The sequence below is a fragment of the Montipora capricornis genome, chromosome 2 (genome assembly GCF_036669925.1).
Source record: "Montipora capricornis isolate CH-2021 chromosome 2, ASM3666992v2, whole genome shotgun sequence".
Taxonomy (NCBI): Eukaryota; Metazoa; Cnidaria; class Anthozoa; order Scleractinia; family Acroporidae; genus Montipora; species Montipora capricornis.
This window is the reverse complement of record NC_090884.1, coordinates 8569325-8591136: the sequence shown is the minus strand read 5'-3', so window position 1 is coordinate 8591136 and position 21812 is coordinate 8569325. Positions and strand designations below refer to the sequence as shown.

Here is a 21812-nt window from a genome sequence, read left to right as displayed (position 1 = left end):
GTTAAAACCTCCAGCAGTGAAAAGAAAAACAGGTTGGGCAACGAGCGTGGTCAGCAGATCGGTAATAGCTGTTCCTTGCTAACAATATATACCTTGGCAATATGGCTCTGTGAATACGTAAGGGTAAGAGTCGGTCTTGTTTTGTTTTTGTTTTGTTTTTTCAACTTTATTGGTCTAAGTCTCTCTTCTAAATAAATAGTTAGATACCTAAAATACGTATGGTTGTTTCAAATTTTATTCTCAATGCGCGTATTTAGGCTTGCCTGAATATGCGCATTCATTAAAAACTGACTCAACTATTACAGAGTAATGTGAAGTGCTATTTTTCTACCCATATGAACCATATGAGCGTTAGCCCTACTAATGGAAATGGGCCCACACAAGGACAGAAGAAAACTCTGACCAGGGTGGGAATTGAACCAACGACCTTCGAATTAGATCATCGCTGCTCTACCGACTGAGCTACAAGGTCAGACGGGAAACGTTGGCCGTGTAGCACTAGCACTGCACATTACTCTCTAATCGTTACGACTGTTGAAATATAAGTGCTACGTTACACGGCCAACGTTTGCAAAAACGTAACATTTCCTTGTATTAAAAACTGAACTACGGATATCAGATTTCCAGCATTTTCATTAGCTCGCTGGACACAGACTGTCAGCTCGTATACCTGCTGTACCTAATATGGTCAAGGAACGCGTCAGCAAAAAGCGAGCTGAAAAATGGCCGACAAAAGCCTTTTTGGAACGGAATTGACCGATTCAGAAATCGATGCTTCAGTGGAAGAGTTGTTGATCCTAGAGTTTTTAACAAAACAATTATTCTACTAGGACTTGCTGGATATTTAACAATTATTCGCCGAAGGCGAAGTGATTATCGGTGAATATTCACCAATAATCACTGAGCCTGAGGCGAATAATTGTTTTAGTATGAATACACAGGTGATTATTTCAAAAAAGAGAAAAAAAAAAACATTTCAACGCGAAATCATCTTCACTTACAGTGGCAAAACGACTACTGGCAGTCATTTTGCCCGTCGAGGTGATTATCGACTGATAAACCGAGCCAATGAGAGCGCGCGATTTTGTATAATCACCCGTGTATTTATACTAAAAAATGATTATAACCAACTCGGCGCTAAGCGCCTCGTTGGTTATTAATGACTTCATATCCAGCGCGCCCTTGTAGAATTATTGTTAAATACCCTCTTTGTTAAAGACCCTAAGCGTAATTAAAAACGCAGGACTTTGTTACCTTTGTGGGAGGCGTGTCATCTACAAGAACTGGTCGAATGGACATCTTCTCTGCGATGAGTCCAGCATTGTTTTCGCATCTTAAAGTTACGTAGTACTTGTTACCAGCGACTAGCTGTAAGCCTTCCGCTTGGATGGTTTTGTATAATCCATTGTTTGTGTAGTTTGTTATGAAATGGGTGCTATTTCGAATCGCATAACTGCAGGACTTTACACCTGATTCTTCGTCTGCGAAATATGTCACGTTGGCAATAAACAAACAGGTGGAGAAGCATTGCGTGACATCATTAACGGGGATTACATCACCAAGCAATGGTGCCGTTAAGTCCACTTTTATTTCCTCAGTAGTTGATAGCGTAAACAAGCCAGCTCCATTTGTAACGCGTACAGTCACGTAATATGTCCCTAAATGACGTAATTGGCAGTCATCACAAGTCACGTGAGTAGAATTCCAAGGAAGTTCGGTCATGGATTTAATCTGACAGCCAATGGCTACTGTCCCAACACAGAATTCAGTTTTAGTGACCCCACTTTCGGGATCACTTGATTTCCACGATGCTTGTAGGTTGTCTCTATGCTCAAGCCATATTCTCTTTCCCCGTGAAAGCTGAAAAGATGAAAAACACGATGAGGCAGATTATCAGACGAGTCAGTTAGTTTACATTATATAAGAATGGTAAAAACAAAAAGAACAGAAGCTAGGAGGTGTTAGTCTCCCATAGAATTCTCAAGTAAAGGTGTGAGCAGGTACCTAGCTAGGAATTACTTTACACTGTAATCTTAAGGTATATCTTGGTTGGGAAAGAAAAAGCAACAGTACCCGACTACATAGCTACACTATATATCTTTTAAATTCTGTGCAAAATTGAAATTTTTCTTGCTTACCAAAATTCCAAACGGAGAGCCAAGCATACTGTTTTATCTGTTTTTTGTTACAAGGTCTTAAAGTGGTGCTACGACCAAAAAAAAATCATTTTTTCCTTTGGATTTCAAAACTATGTTAACTAAACACTAACTGACCCAATTTTTAAGTTCTGATTTTAAAAAGACACCTGTTTATTTTACCTGGAATTTTTTTATTTATTGGTTTAAAATCTTGAGAGAGCTGGGTCGAGAAGAAAATGACTCACTGGTTTAAGAATGCAATGCGTGTGTACGCGGCCAAATTAATATGCAGCACGGGAGTTTCAGGCTTTCAGACTTTTAAACCGGTGTTTTGCATATATAATAAATTGCGTTTACACGCTGAAATTTTAAGCTACATGTAGTGAGTAAATGACGTCATTTTCTCTAGCTCCAACCCTCTGAGGTCCATGCGGCCAGTTTTGAATGTGAATAATGGCGGACCGTGAAATCCAAAACTTACACTCAAAACAACCAGCCTTTGGATAAAACTCAAAGCACAAAATTTTGCCAGCTAGGTTTTAAGCGAACACGCTTTCAAAATCTGAAGAAAAAAAGGAAATGATTTTTTGATTATAGTACCACTTTAAGCTACAGTTATATTGTCCATTCTGTTACCTTTTTATTCTTGCAAACTTTGTAGACTTAAATGTGTTTTTTCAAAATTTTCGTATTCTTAACGTGTCCTTTTTATAATTCTCCCACTTTGTAAATCAGTCTTGCTTTTTTTAGTATTGATTTGCATTTGTATGCTATCAATTTGGGTGGGTTTGAATTTTTGATTCTGTGATTGAGCATCGATTTATTGATTGATGCCTGCCGCGAACGAAGGTGTAAAGGAGGTTGCATTTCTATTTGTGTAAACCAGCCATTTTTCGCGCTCGTTTCACGACAACAAACATGTTCCAATAAAGCATTTTAATTACTTTATTGGAACAGGTTCGTTGTCGTGAAATGAGTGCGAAAAATGGCTGGTTTACAGCAAAGTGGCAACTGCTAAACCCTTTTGTTTCGAAAGAGCGAAGGTGACAACAAGTCGCAAATTTGCGACTTCTCCAGATATTTTAGGCAAAGGGAAAAATTTAGTCGCAAATGCGACTGTATTGGTCACAATTTCGAGCCCTAAATTTTAGGGCTTATTTCGGTAAGAACAAACGTACGCACCTGCAACATGCGCGGAAAGCATTAACTCGTCGTTAAGTTTTGTCTTATCTTACTAATGATCAAGACGCTACCGAGTTTGCGTTTGTTGCTGCGCTTCTTCTCGAGTCGCTAGTGAAAACCAGCCCTGAGCAATTAAAAGAAACATGACACTAAAACTATTTTTTACCTCGGTCAACTCAGGACGAGAAACGTCAACAAGGAACCCGTCAGACCACCCATGTGACGTCATCCCGGCGCCATTCGTAGCCTCTACTGTAACGTAATATCGTTTTCCGTGAGTTAGTGTAAGATTGTCCTTCCTTGCTGTGGCTGCTATGCCAACATCTGTAAGATTCATCAAGTCCGTAAGGTCTGGTGATGTTCCTATACCCCAGCGGTATTTGACGACACCACTTTCTGCATCACTGAACGGTTCCCAGGTTGCCTCTACCACACTTGTTGATGACTGGTATCGAATATCATACTGAAGAGAAGAACCATCGTGGACGAGACTGGGACTGGGGGGTGTTACGTCAACAATAATGCCATCAGATGAGGATGTGCTACTGAGGCCATCACCATTTAAACATGTAATCCTGCTTATGTACCTAGCGCCAGGTACAAGACTGAGATTCCGGCGAGACAGATTACCACTAATTCCCACCGACTGTGTATACACAACAGTGTCATTTCCAAAAGCTGAACTGTTATCCGATGCAGTCTGTTCAATGAGTGACCACGAGCAACTGGAGATTCCAGACTCCTGATCTTTGAAACCCTTCCACGAAATTTCTAAGGAATCCATGGAATCTGTAAAGTCAATGTCATGCTCAACTCCATCGATTACCGTTCCAAGGGAAGGAAGAATAATATCAAACATCAACTTCTTCGAGGACATCACGGAGGTCAGACCAGCTCCATTTTGAACAAATACTGTAACATAATACGCTTCACCCAAATGAGGAACAAAGGGCCCTATGGTACCAGAGGTTAAGGCTTCTGCTGCTGTGGAACCACTCACGCAGGTTTGGGACGTGGTTGCTAAGCAGTATTCGCTGCTCCTTATGTCACTTTCATAGTCCTTCACACCGTCCCAAGAAAAACGAATTTCGATGCTTCGTGTTGTTTGATCTGTAACCACGTGACTTGTTACGATCTCTGTTGTAATCGGAGGACTGGGGTCAACTATAAATCCATTGGAGCTTGCCATACTGTTTAAGCCACTAGCCGTGAGTGCTTTTAAACTGGAGTAATACGTCTGACCGGCAACCAGAATGTCTAGACCAGGTGCGTTGGGTGCAAGGTCTTTTTCAACACTTGTTCTCAACCCAACACTTGTGAAACCTAAGGTATCGTCTTTGAAACGTTCTGTACCTATTGCCCACTGGTAATCAATCACTGGTTCACTGTTATCGTCCAAGAAAGGGTCCCAATTGGCACTGACCACTCTCGTGTTAGTTGTGTAGTTGAAATCAGCACCCTCTATAGTGCCATCGCGAATGTTCGTGGGAATTGGCCAGACGGACTCCACTCGAAAGCCATTGGATCGAGCCGTACTCCTCAGTGATGCTTTGTTCCAACACGTTAACACATTATGATACGTCAAGTTCCTGAGAAACCCTTTCTCCTTGTAAGTTTGCAAGAGAGAAAACACTTTTCTTTGTCCGTATGCTGAATTGTTGCTGGCATCAATTTGAAGCAGTTTGCTTCCATCGCTGCTTTCTATTTTCCATGTGCATGATTGAACGCCACTTTCAACATCCTCTGCGCCAAACCAGGACATGGAAATATTCCAGTTCTCAAGCACAATGTTGTAATCCACTCCAGTCACGTGGTTCCCATCAATGACATCACCCATGCGTGGAGGACTAACATCCATCAAAATTCCATTCGAGCAGCGCGTAACCGAAAGACCAGCTCCGTTTGTGGCTTGCACTGTCACAAATACTCGCTCTCCTGGGTTAACCTTACATTCTGGACAGCTAAACGATTTATTAGCTCCAATTCTCGTGGTTGGTCGTATTTGGTAGCCGCGAGGTTTGGTTCCGAGACAGTATTGGCTTTCCAGGATTCCGCTTTCTGGGTCAGTGATGTCCTCCCAGTGTGCTGCAAGATCCATGGTCGGCGAAAAATAGTCAATGTCTCGACCAGTGGCCCCATCACGAACGGAATCATTGGCAGCTTGTGGTGGCGTGGTGTCTATTACAAGTCCAAGCGATGATAAATTTGACCTTAAACCAACAAGGTTCGTCGCGACGACTGTGATGTAATATGTATTACCGTGCAAAAGACTAAGGCCGCTCTTCATCACCTGTGTCGCAAGATGTACGTCTTCAAAGCTCACAACATCGTGCTGATGTTGTTGAGTCCCGATAGCGAATTGGTAGTTCAGCAGCCCGCTCTCCAGTTCGATGAACGGCGGCCAGGTGGCTACCATAGAAGTTGTGTCTGATTGATACTGTGAGGTGTTATCGCGTGAGACACCCACTATGATAGGACCACTGGGGACAGGTGGCGTGTTATCTACCTCGAAGACAGAACACGATGAGGACGCCAGTCCAGCGTTGTTAAAGCACTCGACACTAACATTGTAGCTTTGACCTTGAAGAAGGGGAACACTTCGAGGCAACGAAATATTTCCCGAGGACAAGTTTTTAGACTCGACGAAAAGAACCTGAACAGCCTGATCTACGACCAAGATGCTGCATGTGCTGATACCGCTCTCACGGTCTATAAATTCCCTCCAGGAAATTACGCGGTCAACATCAGTTATAAAATATTTTTCTCCAATTTTTCTTTTTGTTGATTGCCCCACATAGACTATTCCTGGATGTGGTGGAGTGCTGTCAAAAACGAGAGCATCAGAGCATGATTGTGACAAAAGTCCAGCTCTGTTTCGTGATATCACAGTGACGTAATACTTTACTCCTGGTATAAATACTAGTTCTGACATTGTTGTGTTGGCGTAGTTCCGCCGGCCGATGTTAACGAGTGGTTGGATTTGGGTACCACATCTGCTTGTGCCAATGGACCACTTGTAGTACCAGACCTCACTTTCTGGTTCAGAAAATTTGTTCCAATAAACCGAAATAGCGGACGCTGAAGCGGAGTAAAAAGCCACATCTTTGTCATTGTATCGCCATCCATCTTGTGAACCAAAGCCTGGGTAGAGTTTGTTTGGTATAGGCGGTGTTCCATCCGCTATGACACCATCCGAAACAAGTTCTCTGACAGATCCTGCCTGGTTTGTCACCTTAAGGTGCACGTAGTACTTAGTTCCACTTGACAAATTGAGAACAGCGTTACTTTTCACATGAGTTGATAGACCAACATCAGTAAAACCTTGAACACTGGTCTTGTCATTCACACTGATACCTATGCTCCATTCGAACTTCTCAATACCACTCTCCAGATCCCAGACTCCTTCCCAGTTAGCGGCCATCGATGAAAGAGAGGATTGGTATCTCAGATCCGGTTCAATGATCCCGTCATACACTATACCATGGCTCGGGGGACTGAAGTCAATGAGCACTCCGTCGGAGCTCAAGCACTTCCGTAGATGGGCATTGTTTACGGCACAAACCGTCACGTAATATACGTCATCAGACAGCGAAAGGCCTTTTACCGTAACAGATGTGTTTAGCCCCACGCTACTAAAAGGAACAACATCCATAACTTCCCCTCGACTTCTGCTTATTCCATATTCGAAGTGGTGAATTCCAGACTCTGGATCTTTGAAACCTTCCCATTGTGCCGAAATTGCTGTGATGTTATCTTGATAATCAATATCCGAACCCGTGATACCGTCTCGCACTTCAGCTGTCTGCGTGCTTGGAGGAGTCACGTCAGCAACGAAACCATCCGACGATATTTGGGAACTGAACAAGCCAGCTTTGTTTTCAGCCTTGATTTTAATGCAATAACGCTGACCGTTCACCAAAGTAATGTTTTTCAGGGTAAATGAGGTAGCAGTTGGAGGAACTAATTTCACAAACTTGTTTCCAGTGACATGATAGTTTCCAGAGAGGCAGCTTCCAATAGCAAAGTAGTATTGTTTGACAGCAGTGTTTGGCTCGGGAAATATTGACCATGATCCGTAGACATGTCTCAGATCAGCCTGGTAGTCGATGTCTACCTGCTTCGTTGGACCGTCGAAGACTTTTCCAGAGGATGGAGGGGTGGCGTCAGGTATTACCAACACGGAATACGCGTCTTTATACAATTTGGCACCGTTGATGGCTCTTATGATGACGTAATAACCTTTGCCTTGTGTTAATGAAAGGTTTTGGAATGTTGCCGATGTGGGAAGATTGGGTCCTGGAACAACTGCAAAGTCGGAGGTTGACAGTGGCTTTTCTGAAGGTATGATGGCCCACTCGTATCGCTGAAGTCCGCTGTGAGCATCTGAGAATCCAGCCCATTGCACAGTAATTGAGGATACACTTGGTATATACACACACGGAGTTCCATTTATGATATCTTCAACTCCTGTCACTACAACTTCACCAGTAAATACTGGGTGAGTCGTATCCACGGTAACACCATCCGATGTGACGTCAGTGCTAAGACCAACCATATCAATGGCTCTCAGAGTCGCAAAATACTTAGTGTTGTTTTTCAACGCCAACCCATCATGTGTTACGTTGGTCGCATTCCCAGCGGACGTCCAGGAAACGATAATGCTTCCGCTGTTGTCAGTAACCTTATATCTGTACTCCATGATCCCACTTCCTGTGCTGCCATCCGTGAACCCATTCCAGTTTATCGCTATAATGGTGTCCTCTGACTGATAATCTACATCACTAAAGTGTCCATCGTTTATGCTGCCTGCCTGTGGTGGATCTTGGTCTATTAACAAGCAGTTCGATGTAATTTGAGTATAAAGTCCAGCCTCGTTATAGCCTCTGACGACTACGCAGTAGCGTTGTCCAGACACTAGATTAAGGTTTGTTGCTGTAGGGAATCGGTTGAGAGCTGTGGCTTTGAATGTTGTAATAAGCCCGGCCCCTTGACGTTGTACCGCCCAATCATAGCGTGCAATGGGAGAATGAGGATCGGAGAATCGGTCCCAATTTGCACTAAACGTAGTCGTCCACTTTGCGTATTTCATGTCCACTCCAGTTTGATTTCCATCGTATGCTTTCCCTGCCACAGGGGCCGAGGTATCAATGATGACCCCGTCGCTGGTGAGGTCCGAATGCAGTCCCGCTTTTGTAAACGCTCTTACAACGAATTGCACCTTTGAACCGTCTGAGATGCTGTTGAACGTCGCGGCCGCGCTAGTGCTGAGATTGACGTTTGTGAAAGACATAAGCTCGTTGCTGCGATTGGTTTGGAAGGGAGTGACAAGTACCTTCCACATATACCTCCTTACACCGTGTCTTGTTTGTACACCTCCCCAGTTTACTTGCAACAACTTGGAGGCTTGGTAACTTAGGTCAGCTCCAGCCCCATCGTGGATCCACCCGCTTTGTGGCTTTGACGTATCAATGATGATCGCGCCACTACAACCAAGCTGAGAAGTGTTGTTCCTCATGTCAACCACTTGTATAGAAACTTTGTAATTGTTGTTATCCTGAAGAGCTAGCCCTGTCATATTAAACAGTATGTAAGGATTCTGAAATTGCGTCCAACTCTGGCTATTGGTCCACGGGGAGCTTCGAGAGGAAGAAACGAGAATTCTCAAATGTCTTTCTAGAATTTTCTTTCATAAATGAGAGCGCCTTATTCGCGTTTTCGTTAAGAAGCTAGGTTCAGCGTGGAGCAATTAAAAGGGTTCTCGTGATTGGTTCAGGAGACAGTGGGCAGAAAAAATACAACGGAAACAATTGAGTCTAATTCTCAAAATAATGGAGCTATATCCTATACTGGTCCAATGAAATTCGAGGTTGTAAGGAGCTGTGTGGTATCGCGATCTTTTATCTAAGCTAGCAACACATGAAATTTCAGCATTAATTTGATTATCATTGAATTCTCTTAGATTTACGAAATTTGGCACATACAAGTTTTCTGCAAGTCCACAACAAAATGATTGGTTATTCCTTTAAACTACGCTGGCAAAAACTGAACTTCTAAACCAGCCAGTCTAAATTCACATTCACCGGTAATTAAAATTTCCATCTTAAGAAGTAATTATCAACTAATAATACCAAGTAGTGCGTCTAAGTTGGGCCCATTCGATGAAAGTTGAAATCTCCAAGGGGTTCAGAGGAAACCCTACTCTGTACAAAATTCAAAGTACATGTACCTGTCAGAGTTTGCTGTGTATTTGAGTTAGGAAAGACTCCTTTTACGACCGATGCGGTGCTGCAAGCAGAGGACGATGACAACAGGAACCATTGAAAAGTCAGCTGACCACAAGACACGGAAAAGCCCGCGAGACGAAGGTAAAGTTTACTTTTGAGGTACTGATAGCTAATGACTGGTAGAAAAGACTGATCCGTAAATTGGGCGCTACCAGTCGTGATGTTGATACTATCTTGTTCTGCACCAGGACATGTCCCAAGATTTCCGTCACACCTATAAAAAATATAACAGTACTAAACGGACGAGATTTCGTTCATGAAACCAACACGCTTGTTTCGTGGGGTGACACCAACCCAACTCGTCACGTTTGAACATGCTGCGTATTTACTGTCCTTAGGTAACATGTAATACACAAGCTCGTAGCTGTGCAATATATTGAAATCTCCAAATACTTTAACAAAAATTTGTTCGCAAGTCTGCAGGTAATTCCTTAGCCACTGTATTAACCAAGGTTAAAAATTTCTGTTTCCTCATAGGTTATTCATAGGCGTTACGAGCTAAAAATGTCAGCCCCTGCCTGGTTGTTCAAAAGCCGATTAATTAACGCTAATCCCAGATTACAAATTAACTAAGGAGCTTATTTCTCTACTCCCAAATTTTGTTCAACACTGATATTCGGCAAAATTTTACATTAGAACAAGTCGATCTTGAAAAACAAAAACATGCAAAAGAAACTTTCACCAAAAAGTTGAAAGCATAAAACAAAAGTTCACGCTAATCCTGGATAAAGTTAATCGGCTTTCGAACAACCGGGCCCAGTATGACAAACTGAGCTAAACTGGTGTAATGTCAATGTCAACAAAAAGTGACTTTTCCCTCATCACCCAGAAGTCTCGATCTGTCTCATTTGGCCTTGGTCCATCAGTTTACAATATTATCTAAATTTAGCATATGAGTGGGCCTGATGACCATAATGCATCTGATTGGTCTGTAACCATGCAACTGCAACCATGCAAGTAGCCGCACCCACGAGGGATTGCTCGTTCTTAATAATGCAGAATCATGGATGGTGCATGAAACACAATGCCACCACTTTTTTCCACGCAAAAATCTAGCATTAACCGTCGTAAAAAAGAGATAATACCGAAAACTGATGGACCGCGTTCCATCGCAGGTGGAGACTCCTCTGATGTAAGTAATTCTTCTTTCAGCATAAATCTCAAAGTTAGGATGAATGCATATGACTTTTTGAAGCGCGTCATTTTAACAGGAATTTCTCCCTAGTAGTTTTTACATCCTGTGCAAGGAGGTAAATAATTCATCATATTTTTCACTTATTGTATTCTTCGATATTTGAGCACAACAAAAGTTTGTTGTAGCACGCACTCGAAATTTAGCCTTCTTTGCACAACCTCGTCCCCAGGGCGTTTTCCCCTGCCCCGTCCCACTCAAAGCCAGGGAAAAGCGGCCTGGGGACGAGGTTGTTCTTTGCAGCTACAGCCTAGGACAAAATTGTTTAAATACTTTGCAATACCTTGCATTCCCTCCCATAATGTTGTTTTGCCAAATGAGCTCAGAACTCGCGTTCAAACAACATCATGAGGGGAGGGTGAGCCGAGAAAGCTTCACCGAGATCTGTCAAGGTCTGTCAAGAGAAAATGAGGGGATATGTCTGTCCACGAAAGTTATTTTTAGACGAGCGGAAGTCTTTGTTCTAGCGGAAGTCTGTCTTCCGAGACGTCCGCATGCAGTCTTGCCTCGCTCTCAGGTTCTTAGTGAAAAGAGAAAATGGAGGCGCACGTGGAAGGCTGATGACTATTTATTTCTTTCAAACATCATACCAAGGTTGCCCTGCATGCGGACGTCTCGGAAAAAAGACTTCCGCTCGTCTAAAAATAACTTTCGCGGACATCACATATCCCAAGGGCTGGACAGGGAGCCTCCCTCTCTGTCCCCTCATTTTCTCGTGGATCTCAATATTCGTGCACTGTTCCAAGGAATTTTGTCGCAGACTGTAGCTGATCATGATGAACAATTAGGATGATCAGCCACGTTTCTTTTTCTTAACCCATTCATCCCTATGGGACCCCCCATTGACGAGTTAAATCGTTTACAGAGGAAAATTTAAGTCTCCCTTTCAGGACTGAAGGGTTGAAGTTATACATGGTGGACAGAAATTTGAGTTGGGTCTTTGTCTTTTTACAACCAGTTTCCTTCGTTTCCAACCAAGACGTTTTGTAGGATCTATTTCTGATTGCACAAGACTTGAGTACAATGTTACCGTTGTTATTCGCGCAATTGCAACCTGAGCGTTCAGAGGAAATAGGCAGTAATGGCGCCGGTGTCAAAGCATTTTGTGTTCCCCCGTGTTATCTGTTCCCCCGAACACTGGGCACTAGTGATGTGTGTTCCCCCTTCCCTCCCCATAGAACATTTCAGTGCTACGTGTTCCCTTGAAGATGGCCGACTTCAGAATACAACAAAACAAAAAGAAATATGAAAATAAAGGAAAGTAATCCCGCCATAATGATAAATATGATAGCAGAATATGAATACAGAAAGTATCCTAAACATTCATAAGAGCTAACCTTTGGCCTAAAAACTTTTGTTTAGCCTAATTAGGCCTAAGGTTAGCTTTTATGCATGTTTAGGATACTTTCTGTATTCATATTCTGCTATCATATTTATCGTTATGGCGAAGGGGGAACCCACAGCACTAGTGCCCAGTGTTCGGGGGAACGGAAAACACGGGGGAACACAAAACGCTGCGACAAACCATGAGTTGTTGACGTTTGTCGTTGTGTTGTTTTCAAATGCTGGAGAGAAACTCAAGTGTAAGTAGTTCGTCTTTTGTCTTAAGTTTCCAGTTGTCGCTTATCATTTCGTGTATTTAGAATCTTGTATCTTGTAATTTTGTAGTTTAGTTTGAAACCTATACACTCTATTCCTTGTTGATACATAAGGTAATATACAGATTTAGCCAAGCCTAAAAGCGGAGCTCCCGGGTTATTTACTCTTACAATAAGTTAACCTTGTTTGAGCCTGGATTCCAATCGAAAACCAATTCCTGGCCAGCGGTCAACTTTAAAAAAAATACAGCTAACCTCGATGAGCACTAAACTTTAGCCCGCGATATGGTCACGTGATACTGGTCACATTGGCATACATGGAGGGGTGGGCGTACGGTCGTACGGTCCTACGGTGAGCAAAACTAAATTTTCTCGCACAGATGCAGGGTTACCATATTTTTTTTACCCATGCTGCTCCGCGTGACCGTAAGATGAGAAGCGAACCCGAGATGAGAAGGGAATGGCTTTGCAAAAGAACCTGTATGTGATACGTTGCTTCCTACCTTTCTGGTTGATCACAGATGTCAATTGCCGGGCGACAAATGGTTCCACTTGCTCTCATAATTTCTCTACAAGTTCCATCACCAACACATTCCGAAGTCTTGATGCAACTTGTTGATGGAAACGACGACTGGCACGAGTAGGCTTGACCTTCACACCTGAAAAAAAAAAAAAAAAAAAACGAAACAATGCTTCAACTAACACGACATACATCTTGGCCGTTTTAGAAGGTCTTGCCTAGCAGGCACCATATTTAAGTTTACGAAAACCAGGGACAATAAAACCCTTCGCTCTTGTCTCTTACACCTCGATCAGTTTGTACTAAATTAAACACATGCGTGTAATGAGCAAGGGCTGCAAGGCCAAGTCAGCGTTATCTGGTATTTTTATTCTATGCCACGTGTAAGGTATTTGTTTCCGCTTTTATGTTTGACACGATTACATACACGACAATGTGGACTCAGTCTCCTATAACTGTGACTTTCAATTGGACTTGTCAAGAATGAGGACCTCTATGACCACACCTAAATTGTTTATAAAATGAACAACGAGCAATCTTGTCAGCCATCATTCAATTATTTTCAAATACAAGATTTTAGGTAATCATGAAAAGGCTATTTTCCAAAGTGTCATTATGAAGTTTGATTAAGATTCTATGAGTCACCGGTCGGGAGCAAGGGAGTCACGTGCCCACCCAGGGGAAATTTTTATCCCCCTTTACATGCAAGGGTGTTATATCCGCATTTTGTTTTTGTTTTCACTACCCACCCTTTACTGTGACCACGGTACGTCATTTTTTAAAGTCTGAATGCGAAGGTGCGCACGCATATCTCTCACGTGAATTTTGTAATTAGAAGGTTTAACCGTTTCCCTTGCCCATCGTCTCCCTTGAGAATTTCAAGCTCGTGTAATATCCAGCCCAATATCATATTTAGCCCTTTTTTGCCCGCCGACAAATCTCAATTGTTACTACGTCATTGGTAGTGACGCTTAGGTCAATCTTACCTTTCTGAATTGCATGTGTCCTGTTTAGTACATCTGTTTTGATCGTCACAAGGTACCGCTGGGCGATTTGACCAGGCACCGTTGGCACGAGCTGTTGCGTCATACAGGTCACACCACTCACACTGATTTGAAGGGTTTACCGTCTGATGATTATAGTCTTGCCCTAGAGTGAGTCATATCTGTCAGTGTTAGGTTTGATTGTAAACATGTTCTTCATTGATCTGATGGTGCCCTGACAGGTATGTATCGTAATCGAATGAAGGGGGTAGTTTCTAAAGAAACGGTGGTGCTGCGTCGGTGGGGAAGTAGTATACAAAAATTTGGTTTTATCAACGGAGATGATAATGTAAATTGGCCACCGTACAGAAATTCTAAAAGCTGACGTTTCGAGCGTTAGCCCTTCGTCAGAGCGAGTCCAAAGTAGTCGAGCGCGTGCCAGTGTAGTCAATCTCGCTCCAGAGTTTGACAATGCGAACACCCCATTTTACTTTTAATACCTTAGAGCAAGAGGATGCAGGCAAAATAAGATCTTTTGAGGTTGAGCAGTGTCGGCTCAGATAACTGATGAAGGTGAAAGTGAATCGTATGTCAATTCGAATACATGTATTCGTTTTGACGAAGGGTTAACTCAGTGGTGGTTGTAGTACCCGAATTATAGCTTACTCTCCCCACCCACCTTATGTATGGTTTCAGACATGCTCAGTGGGGGAGACAATAAAGCATATGGAATGATTTGTGATTGATCTTGGTTAAATCCGGAAAGTATTCTACAGTGGTAGGTTAGGGCACTCACCGTGACTGCTCCATCCCTGCTCCTCCTTAAGTTGCTCCCGAACTTTACGACGAGTTGGTTCTATTCTCTTCCTTGGAGATGGTAGATGTTATTTTCTCTCAATAAAATGTACTTTCCATGGCTACCCGAATCGCTCCTATGCTGGGTAGTGACACCTGTCAGCTATTTATACCATCTTGATCGCTTTGCTCAGGGTTATTGCCTTTCAGCCTTTGTTTGGCAGTTGTGCCTTAAGTTTAATCGTGAAGCTTTGGGTGACTATTACATTGGCGTAAAATAGTTTGCTCGTTTTTCACCTAAGGGAGTCTCTTTGCTGGTTTTACACTCCTAGCTTAACCGCCGCTAGAATTTTGCACGAAGGTTATTATACTACAGAATAGGATTTCTCTAGACAGACATACCTCCTATCTTGCACGTGCATACATTTGTAAACCCAAATCCTGTCTTAAGACTACAGCCACTGCCATTACAGTACTGACAAAGCGAGTTACACGTGAAAGGTGTGGCCGTGCAATGCCCACTTTGACACGTGTCACCACGTGTGCACTGATCACCATCATTACATGCCACGCCCTCACGATTTGACCACGTGCTCGTGCTTATACTTGGGTCACACCACTGACAGAAAGAAAGAAAGAGAAAAGAAAGGTAAGATTTGTCATTTCTATGAGTTTTACCTTGAAGTAGTGTGGTCTTTTCTTAGCCTCCACAGAACACATTGTTTCGCTCCATTGTTCGCTGAACATTCGCCTTTTGCGGGCACTCACCGCAATGCTATCATCTTCAAGTCTCTCAGGAGACCACTGGCTCCCCCTCACTCTCTCCAGTCTATTTCGTTATCTTACTTCAAGATGCGAGTGAAACAAACATCCTCGTTTCCACAAAATACATCTGCATTGCAGCTTCAATTTTTCGCTGAGAGCTTTGAAGCCCCCGACTCAAAGAGTTCCAGCAGTTTCGCACTGCAAATAACTAAGTAAGCTAATTTTCAGCTCATGATTTATTACACTGAATCGCTTCCCTTAGATGAATTAATTAGCCCCTATAGTTTGTGGTGATATTTTGTCTCATTTAAAAGATAAAACAAAGCCAACACACCCAAAAATTAACCATCCTGTGAATTCGGTGAACGAATATGAGAAGACTTTCAATGTTTACCCTAAGTGGGAGTTAATGGTACGTAAATCCCGTTCACCTCGTCCGCGCGACAATTTTGAGCAACTGCCAACGATGGTAAAGTAAAGTAAAGTAGACCTTATTTAACGTCGATAACTCGTAACAGTAATTCAACTGACAAACCTGAGGTCGACGGTGCGCTCATTTTACTCCCCCCTCTCCATCAGTGCTCCGTTTTACGGGTATTTAAAGCTACTTAAGCTACACTGAAACGAAAGAAGTCGAAACAAGGATGCAAGATCCGGGAATCGAACTCAACGATGTTAGATACTGTTGATAAGCCCTATCCTTCCATTACCTGACAAGGGTTTCCTGGCTTGAGGTGATTCTGGGCGTAACAAGTCCTTTGGCCACCAGTCATGATCACACAGAAGCCTGATTTAACGGGACAACGCTACCATCATGTGTCTCACAAGGAAGGCAGTTGTAGGGTGTACCAACGCAAGTCCCGCCCGAGCAACGATCATCTTTGGTATTTAAGTTGTTGTCACTGCATTGCAAATTATCGTTATTGGTCCACTGATTGTTGTTGTTACTGTCACATTGCTAGAATATATATGTAAAAAAATAGAAGTTGGTCAGAGACTTTTTTGATTGTAGTCATCATCATTATCATAATCATTGTTTGCCGTCGTTGTCATTATCATCATTTTATTTATTTATTTATTTGTTTATTTATTTATGTAATATTCTTGTTACCTGACAAGGGTATCCAGGCCGTAAATCACCGTGACTAAAGCACGCTTTTGATCCACCTTCTACAATAGCACAAAATCCCGCCTTTACGCGGCACGTGCCGTTGTTACATTCTTCGCACGAGAGACACGTATATGGTGTTCCAGCACACGACCCACTCGAACAGCTGTCGTTTCTGGTGCAAGCCACACCGTCGCTACAGGACAAAGTGTCATTGTTCGTCCAGCCCATCTTGTTGGTGATTTGACAATCCTGTCAGGAAAAAAGAACTTTTAAGCAAAAAATGCAAGGGTCATCTCAGTATTTGTATATTTATAACAGGTTCCTTATACGTGTTGTTAGAATTAACAAATCGAAAGTGGTTCAGCGTTGTCTGTACTCTTATCGACAACTATATTCGTCATCACGGTGGTTAAAATATTGTGGACTCACGAGGCGCAACCGAGAGAGTCCACAACAAATTTTTACCACAACATTCAACGTCAAAGAAAGTTTTTATTTCAGGGAGTGACAAAAATCATGACACAAAGAAAGAGAAAGCCTTGTCTATAACTTTCTCGCAATATGATTGGTTGATTTCCCAAAATGGGCGTTCCTGATTGGCTATTACTCTGCGTGACAAATTGACGCAAGCATGACGCTTACAACGTTGTCCAGACTCTTATCGACAACGGCAAATTAGCTACTCAGATTGCGAGATTACAAGCAATTGTGGTAAAACGTTTCTTGCCTCAAAGGTGAAGCTCACGACATGAGTCAGCTTTCTACCCTCGACCTTGAAATGGAGCTTTTGATACACAAATCCTAACAAGGTGACACCCACAGTGAATTTTGCTTAACATAAAATATCTAATAATTACTGAAAAGTATAATGGAATCAACACGGGTTCCTTGTTCCCTACGTGCCGATGGCAACCTCGTTCCCAGGGTCTTCTCGGCTTTCAATATGGCGGCGGCGGGCCGCCGAAATATTGAAAGCCGAGAAGACCCTGGGAACGAGGTTGTGTCGATCCTTTTTGAAAAGGGACAAAAAGAGCCAAGACCGCTGGGAATGATGCTATAACAATGTTAGGAATTCTTCACACTGCTCAAAAGCACCCTGGACATCTGAAATTATTGCTGACAAAATGTTTAACCGACTACCGCGCCGTTGTAAAAGACAATTAGAAAACGGATAGAACAAGCTCCCGCTTTACAACTAACACAGTCTCCGATGTTTAAGCTGCAAAGCGCTCTGTTTTCAACAACACTAGATTTCGGTGTGTGTGTTTTGAGGTTTGTACACTTATTTCCCGTTCTTTTCAAATCTTCTACGTAAAACGACCATAGCCCATATGTTAAGAGCCCGAAACCTTTTCTCTCAGATCAAAATGAATTAATGCCTAAGAATTTAGCTATAGTTGGCGCTGCCTCAACGCCAACGAGAACGTTTTGCATGAGGTAAATTATTTACTTTGTGACAATTTCTTCTTTTGTTTTCGATTCCTTTTACCTCTTAGTTTGCAAGAGTCGACAAAGGTTGTAATAAAGTGTAAAACGTACTTGTGGAGCGTGCTAAGGGATTACTTTTGACCATTAAATATGCAAGTTTGTTGCACGCGATTTTCTTGTTGTTGCCATTGTTGTTGTTTCAGCACATTATTGTGTCATCTCACCTGACATTGGTTGCTAGGATTCACCGTACCATTTAAGTAACAAGAGCCACTGATTCTGCATTGCCTCAGCTCACACTTCGTTCCAAGCTTGGTGTAGCATGAGTTACATTGGCACGTGTAGCTTCCGAATGTGTTAGTGCAGGTGTGGTCACATGGGTTATTCAGACATTCGTTTACGTCTACAAGGAAAAAGAAAAGTTACTACAAAATTAACAAAGATCTAATTCCTAACACTTCTTCTTTTATAAGTAGGTACGCTGAAGGAAAAAAAGGAGCATCAACGTCTCCATATTTCATGTTATAAGAGGACTGCAACAAGAAGGCTACCGCTATCACATGAACTCTCTCTCTCACCTTTTGTTTCCGATGACGTGGATGAAGACCGAAACAACACTGCTCAGGTGGCATGGCGAGCGAAAGGTATTTGGAAGGATGTTGCCCTGGATTCTTCGGATGCCCTATCTAGTATGACCGTGAGAATGCGTTTCTGGCCTCTTTTCGATTTTGTTTTGCACTTGAAATGCATTTAGGAGGCTTTTTTAAAATCTCCATTTTCGAGGTAAGCAAAATTGTAGGAAAAAATATATTGTCCTGTCACGTGACATTAGCACTTGTCACGTGACAGTGAGCAAGAGCAAATAATCATGTAGGGTGTGTTCACATGGAGGGAGGGGAACCCTCCCTAGAAAGGTTACTCTTCTAGAAGGGCTAAAAGGTAGCCCTCCTTTACATGTGAAAGGTTACGCCGGCGAACTTCGGTTTACTTGCTCGATAGATCAGCCTCGAAGTCCACGCCGTTGAATATGCACTTCGGCTTGTGTTCTTTGATGTATTTGAAAAGCAGTTCAACGGCTTCAGGTGTCCATGGCCATTTCTTCGCTTTTTTCGACGAACGGACGTCTGTTTGGTTTGCCGCTTTTCTTTTCCCTTTTGATTTCTTTACGTGGCTGATCAAGTAAGGTTCTATTCTCGAACCTTCGCTTTGGTCGACTTTCGCTTATTTATTGGAGATCATGCTCTATTCCAACCGCCAAAGTGTTGCCCTGGCTGTCGTCCTGACTTTTTGTATCGTTCCGGCTTGGATTCGCCGATCTTTCCAGCATAGTTCTCCGAAATAAATCTCCGGGTTTATAGCCTCGCGATGCCATGGAATGTGATAGAAATCTGATCGTCCTAAAATTGACCCTCGTGGGAGGATAACCTACCTCGACATCTTAAAATGGGAAAAAGGTGATTAATCCAAGCAAGCAGATAGGGACCTCGCATGTAAACGAAACTGGGACTTACCCGCCCTCCCTCCATGTAAACAGGCCCTTACTCTCAAACATACCCAAGACACAAGAATATGTATTCAGTGACTTCGCTTAAAACGGATTTATCGGCGTTATCAACCCCCACCATTGACTCCCAGGGGTTCCCCATTGACGAGTAAAATCGTCTAGCGTTAGACAGAGTAAAATACTAAGTCTGGCCGGTTTCGGCTGGTTTGGACGTCAAAGGGTAGTTTTCCAGTGAGTGATTAACTCCACCCACACGCACTTTTCTCCGATTTTCTCCGAAACATGAGACGATTTTTATTTTCTCATCGTCCAAGGTCAGGTGTTTATGGCGCGTTTTTGGGGTTTTTCATTTCGGCGATTCAAACAATTTGAAAAAAATAATAATTCTTTTAATTTTTTTTAAAAATAAATTTTTAATATTCTAACCTTTTAAAAAAATTAATTAAAAAGAAATACTAGTGAGCAGCACACAGCAGCAAATCTTGTCAACTTGAGTAAAAATAACAAACAAACTGTGGTTATAAACATAACGGGACAACGCATGTTGTCAACTTGTTTTCTTTTCCCCGACCGGTTTCATCCGAAATGTCAGACTTCGTCAGGGAGTTTAATTGAACAAGATCGTACATGGAACTTCTTTTATAATAATAATAATAAATAATAAAATAAATAATAAATAATACATAATAATAATGATGATGATGATAATAATACATTTATAGAGCGCTTAAATTATAAGTCAATATTCAAAAGCGCTTTACAATTAAATATATATCAAATATAAACTAACAAATTAAAAGCCTTTTTTTAAAAAGAAAAGTCTTCAGTTTTTTTTTAATAGAAATACTGCTACTAGATCTAGTAGCCAGCGGTAATGAGTTCCATAGAACCGGTGCAGCGTGGGTGAAAAAAAGAACACTACGTGCAAGATATAACCAAAATCTGGCATGATGCAATGTAAGATTATAATTTTGGGGATCACGGATTATGTTTCGATTGGGTCGTGAAGTCACGCGTGACTTGCTGTTAAGTCAACCTCAACCAAATACTGAAGTTTACAACAACTTTGAGCTTCGGAATAGCAAGGAAAAAAGCACGTCAACGTAAAAACTTCAGGTTTGGCGTGTTTTTTCCCGGTATTGTTGGCCGTCGTTTATTGTTTTAGAGTAAAATTTGAAGACCTATGATATGTAGTGACAGAACATTTGTGACATACACACCAATGCGTTGAGTAAAACCGATCGATATTGTACTAGGTAATGAGATTTGTCAAATTAGTTCCGCTACGTTTCGGTGCACATTTTTGACTTCTCCGTGTCCGTAGAAAAGTATTCTGCAAACACCTTTTAAATGTTAAGTTTGTAAAAGCTACCACGGCTGAAAACTCATTTGCGTTCGGCTTTGTTTTGCTTTTCATTTTGAGCAGTATCTCGTTAAGAGAACACATTCTACTCTGGTTTAATTCTGTTGTTAAAAATTCCGAAGTTTTGTTACCAATTCGTGAAAGTTTGGATAAAATTTACCGTAATTGCACCAATTTTACTGGGAAATGTTTCAACCCACAAGTAATTGCTTAATATCTTTTTTACACACACATACCTGCCTCACAGCACGTGCCTTTATAACCCGCCCGACATGAACACCCACTGCTGTGCGGGGTCCCCCCGTTCTTGCAACTGTCTCTGTTACACACACGAGTCTCTGTGAAATGGTAAGGACAGGTTCCACCGCATGCAGCTGCCACAGTTTGCGATCTTGTTCTTGTTTGTGTTCCACTCGTTCCGCACTGATGACTACAGGCCCTCCATGAACTCCAGCTACCGGGAGCTACCAACGGCACAGTTTCGAGGTCTACAAGGTGGAGGCCCGCTTCGCCTTCTGCGGCACCAAGATTCTATCCTTAGTGCGCCAAAGAACACCACTAGGCAAAAAACTATGAGTGTTTTCTTCCACATTGATCCAGGTTTGAAGTAGATCAAGGTAAACTAAAAAGAAATTGGAGACTTTTGAAAGACTTGCTGGTGTTGTTTGTAGTCCGATATCTCATGAAGGCATTGCTAGCTTCTCAAGAGACCAAGAATTAACTGGAGTTGAATGTCACGTCTTTATGTGATCAGTTGGAATTTGATTTGTTCCGGAGTTTTGACGTAGATCTGTCACACGCTGCCAGGCGCTTTTTGAAACACTATTGTTTATTAACATCATGTTAATCATGTTTATCGGTTACCCAGAGCATTCTGTACACTCTTTACCTCAAGCTTTAGGAAGACGGCCGTGGGACGCCATGCACCGGCTCTGCCTTCTCTTGCTTA

At 42.3% G+C, this 21812-nt stretch overlaps 1 protein-coding gene across 1 annotated transcript in view; it reads right to left on the bottom strand.

Moving 5' to 3' along the window:
• Window positions 1-21812, bottom strand: part of LOC138038707 (uncharacterized) — a 41267-nt gene extending 19455 nt beyond the window's left edge. Inside the window, 12 exon segments of the mRNA XM_068884726.1 lie at window positions 1255-1860; window positions 3487-8888; window positions 9547-9818; window positions 12898-13053; window positions 13901-14063; window positions 15095-15311; window positions 16168-16262; window positions 16265-16415; window positions 16569-16817; window positions 18221-18399; window positions 21100-21331; window positions 21333-21812. Coding sequence (XP_068740827.1) covers window positions 1255-1860; window positions 3487-8888; window positions 9547-9818; window positions 12898-13053; window positions 13901-14063; window positions 15095-15311; window positions 16168-16262; window positions 16265-16415; window positions 16569-16817; window positions 18221-18399; window positions 21100-21331; window positions 21333-21455 — 7845 coding nt within the window. The 5' untranslated portion in view covers window positions 21456-21812.